Below are 19,161 nucleotides of genomic sequence, written 5' to 3' on the forward strand. Positions count from 1 at the left end.
CATTTCTCATTTTGAAAACATACCGTAAATTAAGTATTGAACGGCATTAACACGTGCATCAGGGTTAAGGTAGCATTCAGTATTTTGCTACGTGCCATGTCTTATTTACCATACATCAAACTTGATATACAGCTTTGATAACGAAGGTGAAAAATTGTTCCCTTAAACACAAAATATATCTGGAAGACTTCACCTCCACAGGAAGCACAAATTCCCACTATGTATGTTTACAAGTATGGTTTTTGGTAGTAGACGATATCTATAAATAACCCCATGAGCATGTTTTTGATATTAATAACCAACTTTTCAGTTTCTTTTGAATAAATGTGGATGGGGGAAGGATTTGACTGGTCTTAACCACCCCATTTTTAAACTTTAAATGGTCAGCCTGTGGATGCAAACAGAGATATTACAATGAGATGGGTATATCTCTTGGATCTATAAAAGCCTTCCTCTTTTATAGGTGGGGTCACTTGCTGGACGATTCTCTGCACCTTGAAGTCTTTAAACCACGATTTGAGGACTTCTATGGCTCAGACATAGGTTAGGGGTTTGTTACAGGAGTGGGTGGGTGAGATTCTGTGGCCTGCGTTGTGCAGGAGGTCGGACTAGATGATCGTAATGGTCCCTTCTGACCTTAAAGTCTATGCTTGCAACATCAAAATAGAAAATGTGGAGTCCAGAAAGCCGCGACCTCCCCCCGTGCGCAGTTGTCTGGCGTCAGAAGGGATCTGATGGTGAATGCAAGAAACTGACGAGGATGCTGCCTCTCCCTTTCCACAGTCTCCGCTCTCCATCCATCCTCCCTCTCCGGCGTTATCCACCTATCCTCCACTCTGAGCCGCGGCTCTGGGCACACGGTCCCTTCCAAGTCGCCCACGCCGCGTTCCCTCCGGGCGGCTGGTTACGGCCCTGCGATCCTGCGGCGGGAACGTGGCTGGGACGCCGGAGACCTTGGCTTTCTTTATATCTTGGCCACTGGCCTGCGGGGTGACCTTGGGCAGGTCCCGTCCCTGCTCCGTGCCTCAGTTTCCCCATTTTACAGATGAGACCTCCTTTGTAAAGTGCTTTGAGACCCAGTGGTGAAAAGAGCCAGGGATTGTTATTAGCTATCCCTCCATCCACATACCCCCGTCTCTCCCTCCCCATATACACCCATCCATCGAGCTCTCCTCCATACACCCCCTCTACCCCCGCACGCACCCCTCTCGATCCCTCTCTCCCCCCCTCCACCCCTGCACACACCCCTCTCGATCCCTCCCCCATGCACCCCCTCCAACCCCGCACACACCCCTCTCGATCCCTCTCTCCCCCCTCCACCCCTGCACACACCCCTCTCGATCCCTCCCCCATGCACCCCCTCCAACCCCGCACACACCCCTCTCGATCCCTCTCTCCCCCCCTCCACCCCTGCACACACCCCTCTCGATCCCTCCCCCATGCACCCCCTCCAACCCCGCACACACCCCTCTCGATCCCTCTCTCCCCCCCTCCACCCCTGCACACACCCCTCTCGATCCCTCCCCCATGCACCCCCTCCAACCCCGCACACACCCCTCTCGATCCCTCTCTCCCCCCATGCACCCCCTCCACCCCGCTCTGGGTGCCCCCTCCCTGGCTGCGCGGCAGTTCGAGCCCCCGCGCCCGGCCCAGGGTGCGCTGGGGGCCAAGGGCCGCTGCCCCGAGGCTGATGTTGGCAGCTGGTCCCCGCCCCCCCCCAGCTTCAAGAAAAGGAAACAAGTGGGCGGTGGCTGCCCCGCCCCGGGCCGGCTCCTCCCCGCCCCGCAGCCGGGACAGGAGCAGAAGCTGCTTCCCAGCCGCCGCAGGAGAGTCCTGGGCTGAGCCGAGACGGCGGCGTCTGCAGGACGCGGATCTCTGGGGATCCCACGCGGACGCGTCTCATCCACAGGTGCCCTACAGCCTGGGACAGAACCCAGGCGTCCTGGCTCCCATCCCCCCACCCTGCTCTAACCACTAGACCCTGCTCCCTTCCCAGAGCCAGGGACAGAACCCAGGAGTCCTGGCTCCCAGACCCCCACCCTGCTCTGACCACTAGACCCTGCTCCCTTCCCAGAGCCAGGGACAGAACCCAGGAGTCCTGTCTCCCGGCCCCCCACCCTGCTCTAACCACTAGACCCTGCTCCCTTCCCAGAGCCAGGGACAGAACCCAGGAGTCCTGGCTCCCATCCCCCCACCCTGATCTAACCACTAGACCCTGCTCCCTTCCCAGAGCCAGGGACAGAACCCAGGCGTCCTGGCTCCCGGCCCCCCACCCTGCTCTAACCACTAGACCCTGCTCCCTTCCCAGAGCCAGGGACAGAACCCAGGAGTCCTGTCTCCCGGCCCCCCACCCTGCTCTAACCACTAGACCCTGCTCCCTTCCCAGAGCCAGGGACAGAACCCAGGAGTCCTGGCTCCCAGACCCCCACCCTGCTCTAACCACTAGACCCTGCTCCCTTCCCAGAGCCAGGGACAGAACCCAGGAGTCCTGGCTCCCAGACCCCCACCCTGCTCTAACCACTAGACCCTGCTCCCTTCCCAGAGCCAGGGACAGAACCCAGGAGTCCTGGCTCCCAGACCCCCACCCTGCTCTAACCACTAGACCCTGCTCCCTTCCCAGAGCCAGGGACAGAACCCAGGAGTCCTGGCTCCCAGACCCCCACCCTGCTCTAACCACTAGACCCTGCTCCCTTCCCAGAGCCAGGGACAGAACCCAGGAGTCCTGGCTCCCATTGCCCCCTGCTCTAACTGCTCCATCCCGCTCCCCTCCCACACTTGGGATAGAACCCAGGAGTCCTGACTCCCAGACACCCCCCCGCTCTAAACCCATTAGACCCCACTCCTCTCCCTGTGCTAGAAACTGAACCCGGGAGTCCTGCCCCGCCGATGCTCCTCCTGCAGAAGCGCTCGGAGCTGTCCTCCCTGGAACCCCTGGCCGACCTGTGCGCCAACACCACCCAGCTGCAGGAGGACGGCAGCCCGGTGATGAGCTCCTTGATGTTCTCCGCCGGCGTGGCCGGCAACGTGGTGGCGCTGGCCATCCTGGGCGTGCACCGCAAGGAGCTGCGTACCAAGTCCTCGGCCTTCTGCATCCTGGTGACCGGCCTGGCCGCCACCGACCTGCTGGGCACCTGCTTCCTCAGCCCCGTGGTCTTCGTCAGCTACGCCCGCAATGCCTCCCTGCTGGGCCTGGTGGAGGGCGGGCGGGGCCTGTGCCAGCTCTTCGCCTTTGCCATGACCTTCTTCGGCCTCGCCTCCATGCTCATCCTCTGCGCCATGGCGGTGGAGCGGTGCCTGGCCATCAGCCACCCCTACTTCTACTCCCAGCATAATGGGCGCGGCTGGGCCAAGCTGGCGCTGCCGGCCATCTACGCCTTCAGCGCCCTCTTCTGCTGCTTGCCCTTCCTGGGCGTGGGACAGCACAAGCAATACTGCCCCGGCACCTGGTGCTTCGTGGCGATGGCGACCAGCCATCTGGGCACCACCGCCGCCTTCTCGCTCACCTACGCCACCCTCATGGCCTTCCTCATCCTCGCCATCTTCCTCTGCAACGGCTCCGTCATCGTCAGCCTCTGCCAGATGTACCGCAAGCAGCGGGCCCGGCGCGGATCCCTGGGGCCGGCCCAGCGCCGCCGGAAAAGCTGGTTCAGCCAAGGCGAGGAAGAGGTGGATCACCTGGTCCTGCTGGCCCTCATGACTATCATCTTCGTCATCTGCTCCCTGCCCCTCACGGTAAGTGCCGGCTCGGGGAGGAGAGCGGGTTCTAGTGGTTAGAGCAGGGGCTGGGAGCCAAGACTCCTGGGTTCTATCCCCTGCTCTGGGAGGAGAGCAGGGTCTAGTGGGTTGAGTAGGGTGGGGGGCTGGGAGCCAGGACTCCTGGGTTCTATCCCCTGCTCTGGGAAGGGACTGCGGTCTAGTGGTTAGAGCAGGGTGGAAGGGGACTGAATCCTTGGGACCCTGGAGGGCACTGGGGAGTCCGACCCCCTGGGTTGGGGAGGCTGTGGGTCATTAGGCTGATCCTAGGGAAGGTTGGGCGTGTGGGGAGATTGTCAGCCCGTTGGGGAGAGCTCCGGGGCATGGGCTTGGGGAGGCCATGAGTGGCTGGCCAGTGACTCCTGGCCGGCTGCCCCAGTATTTGCAGTGGCACTCGCTGGGATCAAAGCGGCGGAGGCCCCTCGTCCCACCAGCCCCCAGATCTGTCGAACGCTCGATCGCTTCCGGTCGGGCTGCCTGGGCCAGGCTCCGAGCTGCTCTGGGCATCCCTGGGCTCCCGTCCCCAGGGATGGGACACGGGGCCAAGACAGACACAGCTGGGCTCAGTTCCCAGGCTCTGTTTGCCCACAGGCCCAAGGTGCTGCTTGCCCCCTCTCTCCCCTGGCTTTCCGACATCACACTCCCTAGATAGGGACACTGCCCTGCTGGCACCCCCAGGCTTACCTGGGGGGAGCTTCTCAGGGATGTTATAGGCTCCTGTGGTGGGGGTGGGGGTGGTCAGGGTAGGTTCCTGAGGGGGTGGATCCATCGGGGAAGGGGGTTGTGACTCTTGTGAGGTGTTCTGTAGGCTCCTGGGGGGGGGGGGGTGGATCCACTGGGAGGTGGGGTTGTCAGGGATGCTGTAGGCTCCTGTGGGTGTATCCATCGGGGAGGTGGGCGGGGGGTGTGAGGCAATCTATAGGCCTCTAGGCTGAGTGTGGATCCGTTGTGGGGGTTGTCAGGGATACTATAGACTCCTGGGAGGGTGGGTCCCTCATGTCTGTGTCTGTGTGTGTCAGGAATGATGTAAATTCCTGGAGGGGACAGTGGGATTCTATCAGGAGGAGGGTTGTCAGAAAAGGACGGAAGAATCCCATGCAGTGCTACAGACTAGGAACCGAGTGGCTAGGCAGCAGTTCTGCAGAAAAGGACCTAGGGGTCACAGTGGACAAGAAGCTGGATATGAGTCAGCAGTGTGCCCTTGTTGCCAAGAAGGCTAATGGCATTTTTGGCTGTATAAGTAGGGGCATTGCCAGCAGATCGAGGGACGTGATCATTCTCCTCTATTCAACATTGGTGAGGCCTCATCTGGAGTACTGTGTCCAGTTTTGAGCCCCACACTACAAGAAGGATGTGGAAGAATTGGAAAGAGTCCAACGGAGGGCAACAACAATGATTAGGGGGCTGGAGCACATGACTTATGAGGAGAGGCTGAAGGAACTGGGATGTTTAGTCTGCAGAAGAGAAGAGTGAGGGGGGATTTGATAGCAGCCTTCAACTACCTGAAGGGGGGTTCCAAAGAGGATGGAGCTCGGCTGTTCTCAGTGGTGGCAGATGACAGAACCAGGAGTAATGGTCTCAAGTTGCAGTGGGGGAGGTCTTGGTTGGATATTAGGAAACACTATTTCACTAGGAGGGTGGTGAAGCACTGGAATGGGTTCCCTAGGGAGGTGGTGGAATCTCCATCCTTGGAGGTTTTTAGGGTCAGGCTTGACAAAGCCCTGGCTGGGATGATTTAGTTGGGGTTGGTCCTGCTTTGAGCAGGGGGTTGGACTAGATACCTCCTGAGGTCTCTTCTAACCCTGATATTCTATGAAAGCTGTAGACTCTTGGTGGGGTGAATCCATTGTGTGGGGGTTGTCAGGGTGTGCGCGTGTGTGTGTGACAGGGACGCTGTAGGCTCCTGGGGGGGAAGGGGGTCTGTCAGGAGGGGGTTTGTCAGGAATTCGATAGGCGCCAGGAGGGGTAGGTCTGTCGGGGAGGGGTTGTCAGGGAAGTTATAGATGCTGGGGAGGGGCCTAGAGAAGGAGCAGCAGGTACTGTGGACAGCAGGAGACTGGGGAAGGGCCCTCATGGGCTCTTCATAAACCCAGGAATCCACCACCCCAGCACTGCAATGCAGCCACTTCTGGGGCGGGCCATGGTAGCCAATTAACACTGTCATCTATCCCCCTGCACACCCATCCATCCCTCATTCATTTATCTAGCTGTCTAGGTATATCCACCCCCATACACACCTCTCTGTCTGTCTCTTGCTAAGTGTATTTGTCCACCAAGGTACAAACAGAGGGGATATGATGGATGGGTGATTGATAATACTGCAGATGGATGGATGCCTCGAATTAAGATTTTTCACATGTGTCTGCAGTTGAGGAGCTGTGTGAGAAGGCAGACCCATAAATGGAGACAGCCCAGGTTGCTTGAGGCAGGGAGCGTCAAACCCATTGGAGTGTCCTCATTAGACTCCAGGGTTAACACTCAATGAGCAAATTGATACTAGAGACGTTCACCCCTTGTGGAGCCAGCGGCTCAGGCTGCCTGCAGACTCAGGCAGGCCTCGCAGCCTCAAGTCACGCATGGGAAGTTTTCTTTGTCACCCTGCAGGCGAGGGGTGGCTGGGCTATGATCCTTCTAAGCGGCATGGGGCAGATGCTGTGGTTCTCTGCCATGTGAGGCCCTTAAGACGCAGCCGACTGCATTGACAGCTTTGCTTCTGCTCCTTCTCTTTCCTGGGAATACAGGGGCGGGGGCGGCCGGGGGGGGCAGATTCCGGGCAGCTGAGACTCACTGCTACGTATCCGCAAATGACCGGAAATCAGGATTTACATCTTGGCATGAGCCTTTTCTGGGGAGGTGGGGGCGATTCTGTGATCCGCAGGGGAAAGGATCAGAGATTTCAGGTTCAAAATGGGGATGGGGCTTGTTTAAAATCCAGCAGAGGGAAGGGGAGGCCTGGAGTATTTTCCTGATCTGTTCTGTTGAAATCTTTCAGCAAACAGCTGTGGGTTGGGGGCGGCAAGTCCCATCTCCACTAAGAACCAAGCGGTTGCAACAGGAAGTTTCCAGGGGCGCTGGGATCCTGTGGCACCAGGTGTCCCAGGCGCTGGGGACCAGGTCTTAGGTCGGGTCCAGCTGAGTTCACGCCACCTGCCGGGGTTTCCCTAGTGTGGCTGGGCTCTCCCACAATGCAATGAGTCTCTCCGGGGCTACTACCCCCAAATCCCTTGGGCCTAGGTGCAGCTGGGATCCCAGAATGCACCAGTGCAGCCCCTGGTGAGAAGGCCTCTGTGCTGATTTGGGGGACGAGAGTCAGGGTCGGGAATCTGAAAGCGGGCGGGGGTTGGGGGTGCTGTCCCCCTCCCAGCTCTTGCGGGGAGCATACGGGCTTGATCCCCTCTATAACTCCACCGACTTCAGTGGCGGCTCCTGTGGGGTGCTGAGGGGGCTGATATCAGGGTCATGCTCATGGGGGAGGCCCCAATGCACATCGGATCCAGGAGCGAGTGCTGGTGCCAATGCCCTGGCATAGGCCCTCATTGCCCACCGGATCCAGGGCTTCGAATCCTGCTGTGCTCCTGGTCCAACAATCAGAAAAGCAAACCCTGGGGGTGATTGCCAGGCAAACAAGCCGCTTATTGTTCCCTGATTGTTAAACCAACAGCGGGGCAGGAAGGCGCCGGGACTGGTTTGCAGAGAGCTCCGGGCTGCGGGGGAGCAGCGTGCAGGTTAGAACGGCGGTTCCCAACCTCGCTGACCTGTCGCGACCCAGTAAATCGCTTTAGTGCAAAAATCACCTGGCAAAATATTTCTTGCGTATACACGCAGTGCACTGTGCAGACCGCAGCAGCATCTCCTGCGGCTCCCGGCCCGTGGGGCGGGCTGGCGTGGCAATCTCTGGGGCGGCTGCGCTGCTCAGGTTTGGCCCAGCGGCCCCCCCCTCCCATGGGGCCAGGTGGGTAAAGTTTGTGTGAGTGGCATCGTGAGCTGGCATATGGGGCCACAGTACCACTGGCTGCCCCCTGCCATCATGATGGAGTGGGTGGCTGGGCCATACTTCAGTGGCCCTGTGCACCAGGCTGGAGCAAGGAGCCGAACCTAGCCAGCCTGCGGGTGGGGTGAGCTCTGCAAATAGTCCCACAGGGCCTCCTGACTTGACACCCCTCCCTTGCGACTCTTTGATGTGTTCTGGGTTGCGACCCACAGGTTGGGTTCTGTCCCTAGCTCTGGGAGGGGAGTGGGGTCAAGGGTTAGAGCAGGGAGGGCCAGGAGCCAGGACTCCTGGGTTCTATCCCCAGCTCAAGGAAAGAGTGGCGGTCTAGTGGTTAGAGCGGGGGAGACTGAGAGCCAGGACTCCTGGGTTCTGTTCCCGGCTCTGCTGGGTGGCTTTCGGCAGGTCACTTCCCCATGCCTCCCCACCCCATTTATGAAACAGAGATGGCAAAGGCGTGGGGGCCCCTGACGTTTACAAAGTGAGCGAGGGCTCTGGGCTGAGAGATGGCACGTTAGTACAGAGTATTGTCCAACCCCATCCGCGTGTGTTTGTGATATCACTGTTGCTTCCTAGTGGATGAAATCAGAACTATTCATCCATGTGTCGTAGCCCCTGTACTGCTCCCAGCTGATGGTGATTTCCCTGTAGCTCAGGCACTGGACATTTGGGCTTTAGAAGCTGGTCTGATCGACTGCAGCGGCTCTGTAGCCAGGAAGGGCTGTGGGCTTGTTGCAGTGTTTGCTGTGGTCCCGGTGGCTCATGGGACTCCGTGGCCTTCCCTGAGGCACTTTGAGCAAATGCTGCCATGGGGCATCTCGCTGAACGCGGCTCCTAACACATTCCTCGTCCTTCCAAACCCTCCCTGCTCTACCGTGCTTATCAGCCGCCCGGCGCTGATAGCGTGCATTGGCCGGCCCCACCCCATGTTTTCTTCACCTGTTTCAATATTGCCTTTCTGTCCTATCGCTTCCCCCGGCTAGCTTCCAGCACTCCGGCAACACGCAACAACTCCACGGCAGGCCCGATTCCCAGCCTGAGCGCCTCTGGAGTCCTCTGAGCGATGCAGATTTACTCCGATCTGGCCCAAGAACTAATGGGATTGGGGCCTCTGCTCCCCCATTGCCTGGGCATGTCCAGAATCCCCAACGTGCACAGATCTGCCTGTCTCTGCCGTCTCTCCCAATGTGATTCATCCTTTCCTCGTTGGGTTCAGTTTTCCTCCTCGGTCTGTAAATTACAGCCAGGCCTCGGCTTTCACCGTTCGTTTTCTTGCCTTTCCAGGCTGAGCCTTTAAATAGAGAGGGCGAGGATCACAGGGCCTGAGGCCGGTCTCCTCTACGCCACCTGGGCCCCACTTCCACGCCCGTGGGGTGAGCAACGGGGGAGCTGCGTCCCGATTCTCCTTTTGCTCACGCTGGGTGCAAATCAGGGGGTCAGCCCGCTGACACCCGTGCAGTGATGCCCATCTAAAATCAGCCCCTCTGTTTTCTCAGGGCGGAGAATCAGCTGAACAGAGTTGGCAGCCGACTACGTATTTTTTTTTAAACCCCCCTTTCAGGTGTTTTTAACTGGACCTGAATTTGTTAGGGGTGACTCTCCCCTGCCATCCACACCATAAAGAGCGAACGCCAGATTGGCTGGCCAGCATTTCACACTTGTTTTGCACTGGTGTGTAAGGTGCAGGGCAGAGAAGAAATACGCCCCCCGTGTGAGTGTGTGGGAGCATGCCTGTGTGTGTTCGTGCACCCCCGTGCGCGCGCGCATCTGGACGGGCGGGGGTGTACGTGTGTGCGTGCGTGCACGTGTGTGTTCGTGCACCCCCGTGTGCGCGCGCATCTGGACGGGTGGGGGTGTAGAGTGCACATGCGTGCATCTGTGTGCGTGTGACTTAATTTGATTCCTTCCTTTCTGGTGGTTGTCCTGGTTTCGCTTCCGCCCCCTAGTGTGCACATTGCCCTCCCCTTGCACACTCATGTTGGTGCAAGTGACACTTCTTGGCCACATGCACTGGCTTCCTCTCCCGTTCCGCAGCCTCTGGGTTTGATTCTGATCTTACGCCCCCTTCTTCCTTATCACTCGAGCGTCACTGATTTCCTTGGGGGTTCTGCGTGTTTTCCCCCCGGGGCGACTGAGGTCAGCAGCTGACGGAGGGAGCTGAGATACCAATTCCTTTGCAGCCACGTTCTGCTCTGTTTCTCTTTCCCCATCGATCACGTGTGGTGTGCGTCTGGGCTCTCCCTGGGGTATGAATCACTCTCTTCCTTAAACGAGTTCGTCACAGAGCAGGCATCGAGAGACGTGAACCTGCAACTCTGCTGATCCTGGCCTGCGCCGCCGGGAGGTGAGAATTAGGCCCCCGGGTTTCCGTGCCTTTATTTCTGATTTACACTGGTCTATGTCCTCTGTCTTCGGTGGAGCCGTTCTGGATTTACATGGGGCCTGCTGATTCCCATGGAGTTACTGCTCATTCATACCCTGTTGTGCGATCCGAGTTGTGGCCCGTCCCTAAAAAAAAAAAAAAAAGAAACGAACAAAAACCACACGATTAAAAGTCATGAAACTTTCACAGACGGTCCAGTTAGAACCTTAACCCCCCTCCGCCTCCCTGACCAACCGCCCTGTTCTCACCACTTCTGCTCTTTCCTTGATGGATTTTCTTCTCGTTTTTCCTCAGCCAGTGCCATGAGAATCGGTCAGTTTCGGGTCTCTCGAGTCCCATTTCTGGCCAGTTTCATTTCACACCCGCTGGGCCCTCTGCTCTCCTTTCAAAGAAGGGAATGTTTATTTACAATCGGCTCCTGCTTAAGAAGGGAACTTGGCTGGGGACTGATGGGAGCTGTCCGCCCAGCTAGTGGCCGTGCGGCATTGAATTTAACGAGGCGTCTGGCATTAAATTTAACAAGGCTGCGTTATTAGGGAGGAGGCAGCAGGCGAGGGGGTATATGTTGGGGCAGTGGAGTCCTAGAGTTCAAGGCCAGAAGGGACTGTGACTAGAAGATCTAGGGTCTCTTCTGGACTTGAATGCTATGAAAATCCCATTCAGACTCCCATCGCCTGCGAGTCCTGCTCAGTCCTTTCTTCCAGGCAGCCCATATCTGGTGGTTGAGCTAGAGCGGAGCTTTTAGCCGGAGTCCGCTGATCTCGAGGGCACGACTCCAAGTGATGGAGACGCTGCCCTGTCCCTTGGAGATGATTCCCCTCCCTTGTTGTGGAGGCACATCTTATCTCCAGTCTGAATTTGTCTCGCTTCGGCTCCAGCCACCTCACTTTGTTCAGGGTGTTCGACTAAAGAAATCTCCTCCCCGTGGAGGCATTTATAGCCTGTAATCAGAAGTGGGCTGTAGTCCATGAAAGCTTATGCTCTAATAAATTTGTTAGTCTCTAAGGTGCCACAAGTACTCCTGTTCCTCTCTCAACCTTCTCTTTGCCGAGCTAAATAGACTGAGCTCCTCTTATGTATCCGTTGTGTCCTTCTGCTCCCTCCTCTGTCTGGCTCCGCCTGGTGTCTCCAGCATTATTTGTAGATTATGGTGTAAATCTGGAATCAATGGGCCAGATCCCCAACTGGGGTAAAGCAAGGCACCCTGGTGGTGAACCCCCCCCGGAAGCCTTTCTGTCTCTCTTCCCCGCGAGCGGGGGAAGCTGCTGCCATTCTGGGAGTGTGTGTGAAAGGGCCTGTAGATAAGGGCTGAGCTCTCCATTAAGGTTTATGATTAAAGGGCAGTAATCTCCTTCCTCCCATGCCCCGGCCCCTCTCGCCCCTTTGATGAGGCTGTTTCCTCTCCTAGGATGTTGCATCCGTATCACTCAGGGCTTGCGTCTGCTAGCTGTTTGGTGCTCAGGGCTGTTCCCAGCGGGCCGGGATCTGGGACTGCCCCCCCGCCACCCACTCAACCCCCTCCCCCCCCCTTTGAGTCGGGCAGCATTTTTTGAAGACTAGTCAGTTACCTCTCCGGGGAACACGCCCGGGCTGCCCGGGATCGAATGTATCCTGCGTCCACCCCGATGCCGCTCCATGGAGTGACTCCGGATTCACACCAGGGTGGGCGAGAGGGTCTCTCTGCAGCTGGGTCGGCCTTCCCGGGCAGTCTGACAATAACCAGGGCCTGTAAAAGGGATGATTTTCAAAGGCGCCCTTTGATTCACAAAGTGTCGTTAACAAGTGCCGGGGATTGTTTCCACTTGCGTCAGCTGTAGGTTCTAGATTTCCCCTGGTGATAGCCACCAGCCCCATAGCGACCCCGGCTACCCCCTCGCCTCCAGTGGCCGGGTCCTTGTCACTGGGGAGGGCCCCGATCGATAGGAGGAGACGGTAGAGTCTTTGGGGCACTCCCTGGATGGGTCTGGGGGGAGCGTGGCGCAGCCGGGCAGGCGCTGGGGAACCACGGCATGGCACAGCCCCAGTTTGTGTGGGAGATCTGGGCCGGCACCCAGGGGGCTGGGCCTGGGAACAAGTCCTCATGGTGGAGTGGAGGGGCCCAGCAGGGGGTGATCCTGCCAAGGCTGGGGGGGGCACTGACAGCACAGGGGCGCAGAGGGTCCCCAGCGTGTGCCTCCCCTTCTTGCTGGGTGCTGGCTGCCCCAGTGGGGGAGCAGCCCTGGGCACTCTCATGGGGGCTCTCGCCCAGCGCCGGGGGCATGGCTGCCAGCACACCTGGGAGATGCGCCTGGCTCTGGGGAGGAGGTGGGGGGATGCTGCTTTCCATCCTTCTGTCCCCTGCACCCCACCACCAGCAGTCCAGCTGAATTAATACGCACCTGGGAGAGGCCATGAATAAAGAGGGGAGAGGGGAAGGTGCAAGGGGACGAGGGGTAACTTCCCCTGGGCTTAGGTTATCCCATTGTTGCCTGCTAGGGGGCTGTCTGCACCCCGTCTTCCCCCCCAAAGTAGCTCGTGTCGGGGATGGGATACTGAGTTCCGTGAGCCCCTGGCCTGATCCAGCTAGCGGGGGGAGCACAAAAGTGTGTAGCCTCGGGAGGCAGCCTCACCACTGGCCTGGGCGGGGGGTGCGTGTGTGTGTTACAGCTCCCCGTGCCTCAGTTTCCCTGCCTGCCTTGTCTAATTTAGACTGAGCTCTGTTGAGCCTGGATGGTCTCGCTGGTGCTTTGTGGACACAGATGCTGCCCACATCTGTCCCCCTCACTGACCTTATCTGCTTCCGCTCTTGGGGGCCCCCGGGCCCCAGCCCCCCCCCCCCTCAGCTCACCCTGTTGCCATTAATCCTGGCTAACCCAGAATGTTCATCACTGTTATCTGCTAACAGCCGCCCAAGGCCCCCCTGACCGGGTCACACGTGAGGATCTATCCACCACCATCGAGGGCAGCTGTCGCCCAGTGTGTGTGTGTGTGTGTGTGTGTGTGCGGGGGGGGTGTTTATCATAGAATCACAGAATATCAGGGTTGGAAGGGACCTCAGGAGGTCATCTAGTGCAACCCCCTGCTCCAAGCAGGACCAACCCCAACTAAATCATCCCAGCCAGGGCTTTGTCAAGCCAGGCCTTAAAAACTTCTAAGGATGGAGATTCCCCCACCTCCCTAGGGAACCCATTCCAGTGCTCCACCACCCTCCTAGTGAAATAGTGTTTCCTAATATCCAACCTAGACCTCCCCCACATGGGGTTATCCAGACAGAGCCCAGGTCTCCTGGCCCCCCTCCAAGGGCAGAGCCCGACAGGTCGTCCCCCCTTCGCATCTGCTGGAAGGAAGATAATGTAGGGAGCTGGGCTGAGGGCTGAATGGGCCCCCTGAGGCTGGACCCTGCTCTGGGGGGCCCCGTGGGTGAGGAGCCTGCGTGTACTCCAGCACCGGGAGGCTGGGAAGGGCCAGAAATAGCCTCCAGCGTAGGGGTGGGGTATCACAGCCCAGCAAGGCCCGGTTAACAGCAGCCAAGCCCCGGGCACAAGGGTGGGGGGCAGGATAGTGGGCTCATTGGACCCTGGCTCTGATCATGGACAGACCCAAAACAGCAGACCCCCGTCTGTGACTTGGTGCCACACGACACACAGGCCCACGTTCAACGGATTCAAAGCCGGCAGACGGGTGTCCAGATGGGCCGTTTCCAGTGAGGTCCCACAGGGATCAGTTCCTGGCCCCTCGCTGCTTAACTTTGTTATCGATGGCCTGAACGAAACCATGAAATCCTCCCTGATAAAGTTTGCAGAGGGACACCCAGATGGGGATCACTGGCACAGAGCGATCTGGGTCGCTGGGTAAACTGAGCGCAGGCCAATACGTGTTTTAACCCGGCTAAATGTGAATGTATCGATCTGAAAACGGAGATTGTCGGCGGCACTTACGGGGGGCGGGGAGGGAGCCTCTCTCCTGGGAAGCAGCGACTCTGAACAACATTTGGGGGTCGTGGTGGATAATCAGCGGAACAGGAACCCCCAGTGCGATGTTGGAGCCAAAAGAGCTAATGCGATCCTGGGATGTCGTGGGTAGGAGCAGAGAGGTTATTTTCCCTCTGTGTTTGGCCCTGGTGTGACCACTGCTGGGATCCTGTGTCCAGTTCTGGTGGCCACAATTCAAGAAGGATGTTGATAAATTGGAGAGGGGTCAGAGAAGAGCCACGAGAATGATCAGAGGGTGAGAAAACCTGCCTGGTAGCGAGAGACTCAAGGAGCTCGATGTATTTAGTTTAACAATGAGAAGGCGAAGAGGGGGGACTTGGTCCCCATCTAACAGTACCAACATAGGGAATAACATTGCATAACGAGCTCTTCAGTCTAGCAGAGGAAGGTCAAACACGATCCGATGGTTGGAAGTTGAAGTGGGACAAATTCAGACGGGAAATACGGGGTCAGTTTTCAATGGTGAGCGTCATTAACCCTGGGAACAGGTTGCTGAGGGTTGTGGTGGATTCTCCAATGCTGGCAAGATTTAAATCAAGGTGGGCTGGATGTCGACGAGATCTGCTCTAGGGATTATAGTTTGGCCGTTCCCTGGCCTGTGTCATACAGGGGGTTGTGCTAGATAATCACAATGGTCCCTTCTGGCCTTGGAATCTATGAATCCCTCCTTGAGATTGGCCAGTGAGCCTGGCTTGGGTCTCTGGGGGGTTTGAAGCCAGGGCCAGATAAGGCTATGCCCGGGGCCCCAGCTCCTCGATGCTCCTGATCCCAGCGCCAATACAAATATTTAAACAGGTGTTTCCAGCCCGTGGGGGTTGGCGAGAAAAGCTCTGCAACGCGACGCGGGTGTAACCGGTGCCGCGACGCTGCCGGGGTTTGCAGAGAGCCTGAGCCGATTGCTCCGAGGGGTAGCTGCCCTGTGCAGCCCGGGTGCTAATTCCCAGCCCCACTGCTCTGTGTGGGGCAGGAGGAGAGGCGCGCACTGGGCCCAGCCCCCTCTCCCTGCAAGCAGAGACACCCCAGCTGCTGGGGTGAGCACTGGGAGGGGTGGGGAGCCCCCCTGCCTCTGCCAGGAGGAGCCAGAAGGCGGAGCCTTGGGCTGGGGGTAAAACCAGTCTTGTTGGAGCCTGGGGCTTTCAACAGATGCTCTGCTACTTGAGATAAAGGAGCAGCTCCCCCAGCAAGCAGCAGTAGCAGACTCTTTTCCTCAGGCAGACCAGTCATTGGAGGGTGACATGGCCCCAGTTTTTTGGGAGAGCGGTTGTAACCCCCCGTCACACACAGCTAGAGAACAGAGACCCTAAGCACATAGGCACCCATGGGGGGGGGCAGCAGCTGGGCACCCTCCTGACACTGGCCCCTGATGGCTCTGGGAAGAGTGGGGGCTACTGGTTAGAGCTGGGGGGCTGGGAGCCAGGACTCCTGGGTTCTGTCCCTGGCTCAGGGAGGGGAGTGGGGTCTAGTGGTTAGAGCTGGGGAGCTGGGAGCCAGGACTCCTGGGTTCTGTCCCTGGCTCAGGGAGGGGAGTGGGGTCTAGTGGTTAGAGCTGGGGAGCTGGGAGCCAGGACTCCTGGGTTCTGTCCCTGGCTCAGGGAGGGGAGTGGGGTCTAGTGGTTAGAGCTGGGGAGCTGGGAGCCAGGACTCCTGGGTTCTGTCCCTGGCTCAGGGAGGGGAGTGGGGTCTAGTGGTTAGAGCTGGGGAGCTGGGAGCCAGGATTCCTGGGTTCTGTCCCCAGCTCCAGAGTTTGGCTCATACGGGGGCATCCCAGGTAGGTGGGTTCCCAACACTCTATGGGTTTTTCCCAGCACTGGGGGCAGCCGCTGTGTGTAAGAGCTTGTGGGGTGGGATCAATAAGTAGAACCTTCGGGGGGGGTGGTTTAAAAGGTCCCAGAGCTGAACACCCCCACCTGACCCCTCCCGCTCTGCATCCCCTCCCCAGCTCCATCCCTCCTTGTAGCCTCTTCTAACATCACCCCCCGCCCCGGGCAGTGGCTGTAAACTCCCCTCTCCCCCCAGATCCGTGCCTACATCGGCGGCCTGGCCCCGGACAATTCTGAGAAGTATGACATGGTAGCCTTTCGCTTCAGCGCCTTCAACCCCATCCTAGACCCCTGGATCTTCATCCTGTTCCGGAAAGCCGTCTTCCGCAGCCTGCGCACGCTGCTCTGCTGGCCCTGGGCCGGGCGCCGGAGCCCGGAGCCCTGCAGGCTGGACAGTGTCCCCTTCCAGGCCAACTTCTCCTGCTGAGACGGGGGGCCCGGGCACCGCCAGGCCCTGCTGCAGGAACCACGGGCACTGAGCACCAGCCACGGGCCCCGCCGTGGGCACCACGGACATCTCCAGGAGCCCTGCCATGGGCACTACGACATCTCCGGGCACGGGGCCCAATTGGGCACCTGGGACTCTCCGCTCCCAACCCCACCCACCGGCTACAGAGGCTGAAGAAGAGACCCAGGGCTCATGGCTGGGTGGGGGTGACAGTGCGAGCCTGGACAGAGCATGAGCTAAGGGGGCCAAGCAGGGGAGACGCCCCTCCCCGTGTGGGCCAGAGGGACCTGGGGGGGAGGGGCGTGGATGCCCCCCAGGTGGGGTATAAGGGACGTTTCATACCCCCCCACTCCCCAGCGGCTAGAAGGTGGAAGCTGGTGCCGGAGGCCGAGCACCCTGGGGGAGGGGGGAAAGGCAGGGGGACACCAGGTCAAGGGGAAAAGGGGCAACTTTGGTCCCAACACTGATTTGCCCCCATACCCTGGGGGGTGGAGAGGGGCATAGGGATTACGTGACTGGGCTATATGCACCCCCCGACTTGTGCACATGGCACAGTCCGGCCTCTGGCTCGTTAATGGAACTTGCAATTAAATGCCTCCGTCCTCCTTATTAAAGATAATTTAACAGAGTCACTTCCCAGTCATCGATTTGTATTAGAGTGTGTGTGTGGGGGGAGAGCAGAGGGCTGCGGGTTGGGAGTGAGGGGCGTTGGCAGAGCTGGGGGGGGGGAAGCCCAGGGCTGGGATAACATGGGGGGGCTGCGGGTCGGGAGTGAGGGGCGTTGGCAGAGCTGTGGCGGGAGGGGGAGCCCAGGGCTGGGATAACATGGGGGGGCTGTGGGTCGGGAGTGAGGGGCGTTGGCAGAGCTGGGGGGGGGAGCCCAGGGCTGGGATAACATGGGGGGGCTGCGGGTCGGGAGTGAGGGGCATTGGCAGAGCTGTGGCGGGGGGGAGCCCAGGGCTGGGATAACATGGGGGGGGCTGCGGGTCAGGAGTGAGGGGCATCGGCAGAGCTGTAGTGGGGAGCCCAGGGCTGGGATAACATGGGGGGGCTGCGGGTCTGGAGCGAGGGGCATCGGCAGAGCTGTAGGGGGGACCCAGGGCTGGGATAACATGGGGGGGGTTGCAGGTCAGGAGTGAGGGGCGTTGGCAGAGCTGTGGGGGGGGGAGCCCAGGGCTGGGATAACATGGGGGGGCTGTGGGTCGGGAGTGAGGGGCGTTGGCAGAGCTGTGGGGGGGGGGAGCCCAGGGCTGGGATAACATGGGGGGGCTGTGGGTCTGGAGCGAGGGGCATCGGCAGAGCTGTAGGGGGGACCCAGGGCTGGGATAACATGGGGGGGCTGCGGGTCGGGAGTGAGGGGCATCGGCAGAGCTGTAGGGGGGACACAGGGCTGGGATAACATGGGGGGGGGGTTGCAGGTCAGGAGTGAGGGGCGTCGGCAGAGCTGGTACCTGGATGCCATGAGGTGGCCTGGGGGTTGTTTGTGCCCCCAATTGCCTCAGTCTCCCTGCCCAGATCCTTCCCTTCCTCTGCCTCCAGTGCCCACTCTGCCCTCCAGCTGGTGCCGCGATGCCCCGGCATGTCCCTGTTCTGAGCGGCTCTGCCCGCCGCTGGGATCCCGGTGCCGGAGCTGATGCCGCAGCCAGCACCGAGCCCAATGTAAATATTTCCTTTGCCAAATTAACCCCCCTCTAACCTCCCCCACGCAGCCGCCGGCTAATCCCCCCTGTCTAAATATTTGCAGCGCTGTCCTACGGCGGGCAGAGTCCCAAAACCTACTAGCCCATGGCCCCCTCCCACTCCCTGTGGCGGAGGCTGTCCCCAGGGCTGGTGGGGGGGCTGATCCTTGGGCTGGGGGGCTGACTTACTGAGTGTGGTCACAGGGAACTGCCCTGTGGCACCTGTGCCTTTTGGGGGCCCCCCCCCCCGGAGAACGCAGAACCCATCAGCCTCCCCCTTTCCCCTGGGCGGTGGGCTCAGGCTGGTGCAAAGATCTGCCACGCCCAGACACTGCCCACCTCGCCTCTTCTGGGCTGCTCATCCCCTGCGCCAGCGGCTTCCTTCCCCCCCAACCCGCCCCTGGCCTGCGGCTTGGCTTGTCTCACTGAGAGCTCAAGTCACTTGTTCAGGAGTGGGATGGAGGGGGCCGTGCTTTTATCCGTGTTTGAACAAGAGCCGTGCAAATGTGAGGTCACCGGATGGAGCAAATCACTGCCTAGGAATTCGGCTGGGTCACTGCATCACTCAGCATGGCCAGAACCCAGCCTCTGCCCCGCTTCCGCCCCCCTGGAGGCAAAGGGGAATCTCTGTTAACAGAAAGCAGTAGAGGGGTCTGTGACACACAGGAGCAGTTCTGACTGTGTCCTGGAGAGGGCAGAGGCACACATGCAACCACCCCCAATACACTGCAGTAATCAATAAAGGAAATAATAACACATGGCCAATTAACACCTTCCCTCCCCACCTCCCACTTGCTCTGCCTCAGTTACCACGCAGCACCTGGCGCGACAGGACCCCGATCTCGGTCGTTGTGTGTCTGGGTGGCGCCCGGCGCGACGGGACCCCAATCTCAGTTGCTGTGTGTCTGGGCAGCGCCCGGTGCCACGGGGCCCCGATCTCAGTCGCTGTGTGTCTGGGCAGCACCCGGCCCGACGGGACCCCGATCTCAGTCTCTGTGTGTCTGGGCGGCGCCCGGCCCGACGGGGCCCTGATCTCGGTCACTGTGTGTCTGGGCAGCGCCCGGCCCGACGAGACCCTGATCTCGGTTGCTGTGTGTCTGGGCGGCACCCGGCGCGACA

The 19,161-nt window shown here is 59.5% G+C and overlaps 1 protein-coding gene across 1 annotated transcript; it reads left to right on the top strand.

Moving 5' to 3' along the window:
• Positions 1-1,768: 1,768 nt before the first annotated feature.
• PTGIR (prostaglandin I2 receptor) lies at positions 1,769-16,989 on the top strand. Its single transcript, XM_065571806.1, has 3 exons — positions 1,769-1,909; positions 2,858-3,732; positions 16,112-16,989. Exons 2-3 carry the CDS (start codon positions 2,887-2,889, stop codon positions 16,340-16,342), a joined length of 1,077 nt encoding a protein of 358 aa, XP_065427878.1. The 5' UTR covers positions 1,769-1,909; positions 2,858-2,886; the 3' UTR covers positions 16,343-16,989.
• The last annotated feature ends 2,172 nt before the right edge of the window (positions 16,990-19,161 follow it).

This window comes from Chrysemys picta, chromosome 17 (assembly GCF_011386835.1).
Source record: "Chrysemys picta bellii isolate R12L10 chromosome 17, ASM1138683v2, whole genome shotgun sequence".
In the NCBI taxonomy this organism is placed as follows: Eukaryota; Metazoa; Chordata; order Testudines; family Emydidae; genus Chrysemys; species Chrysemys picta.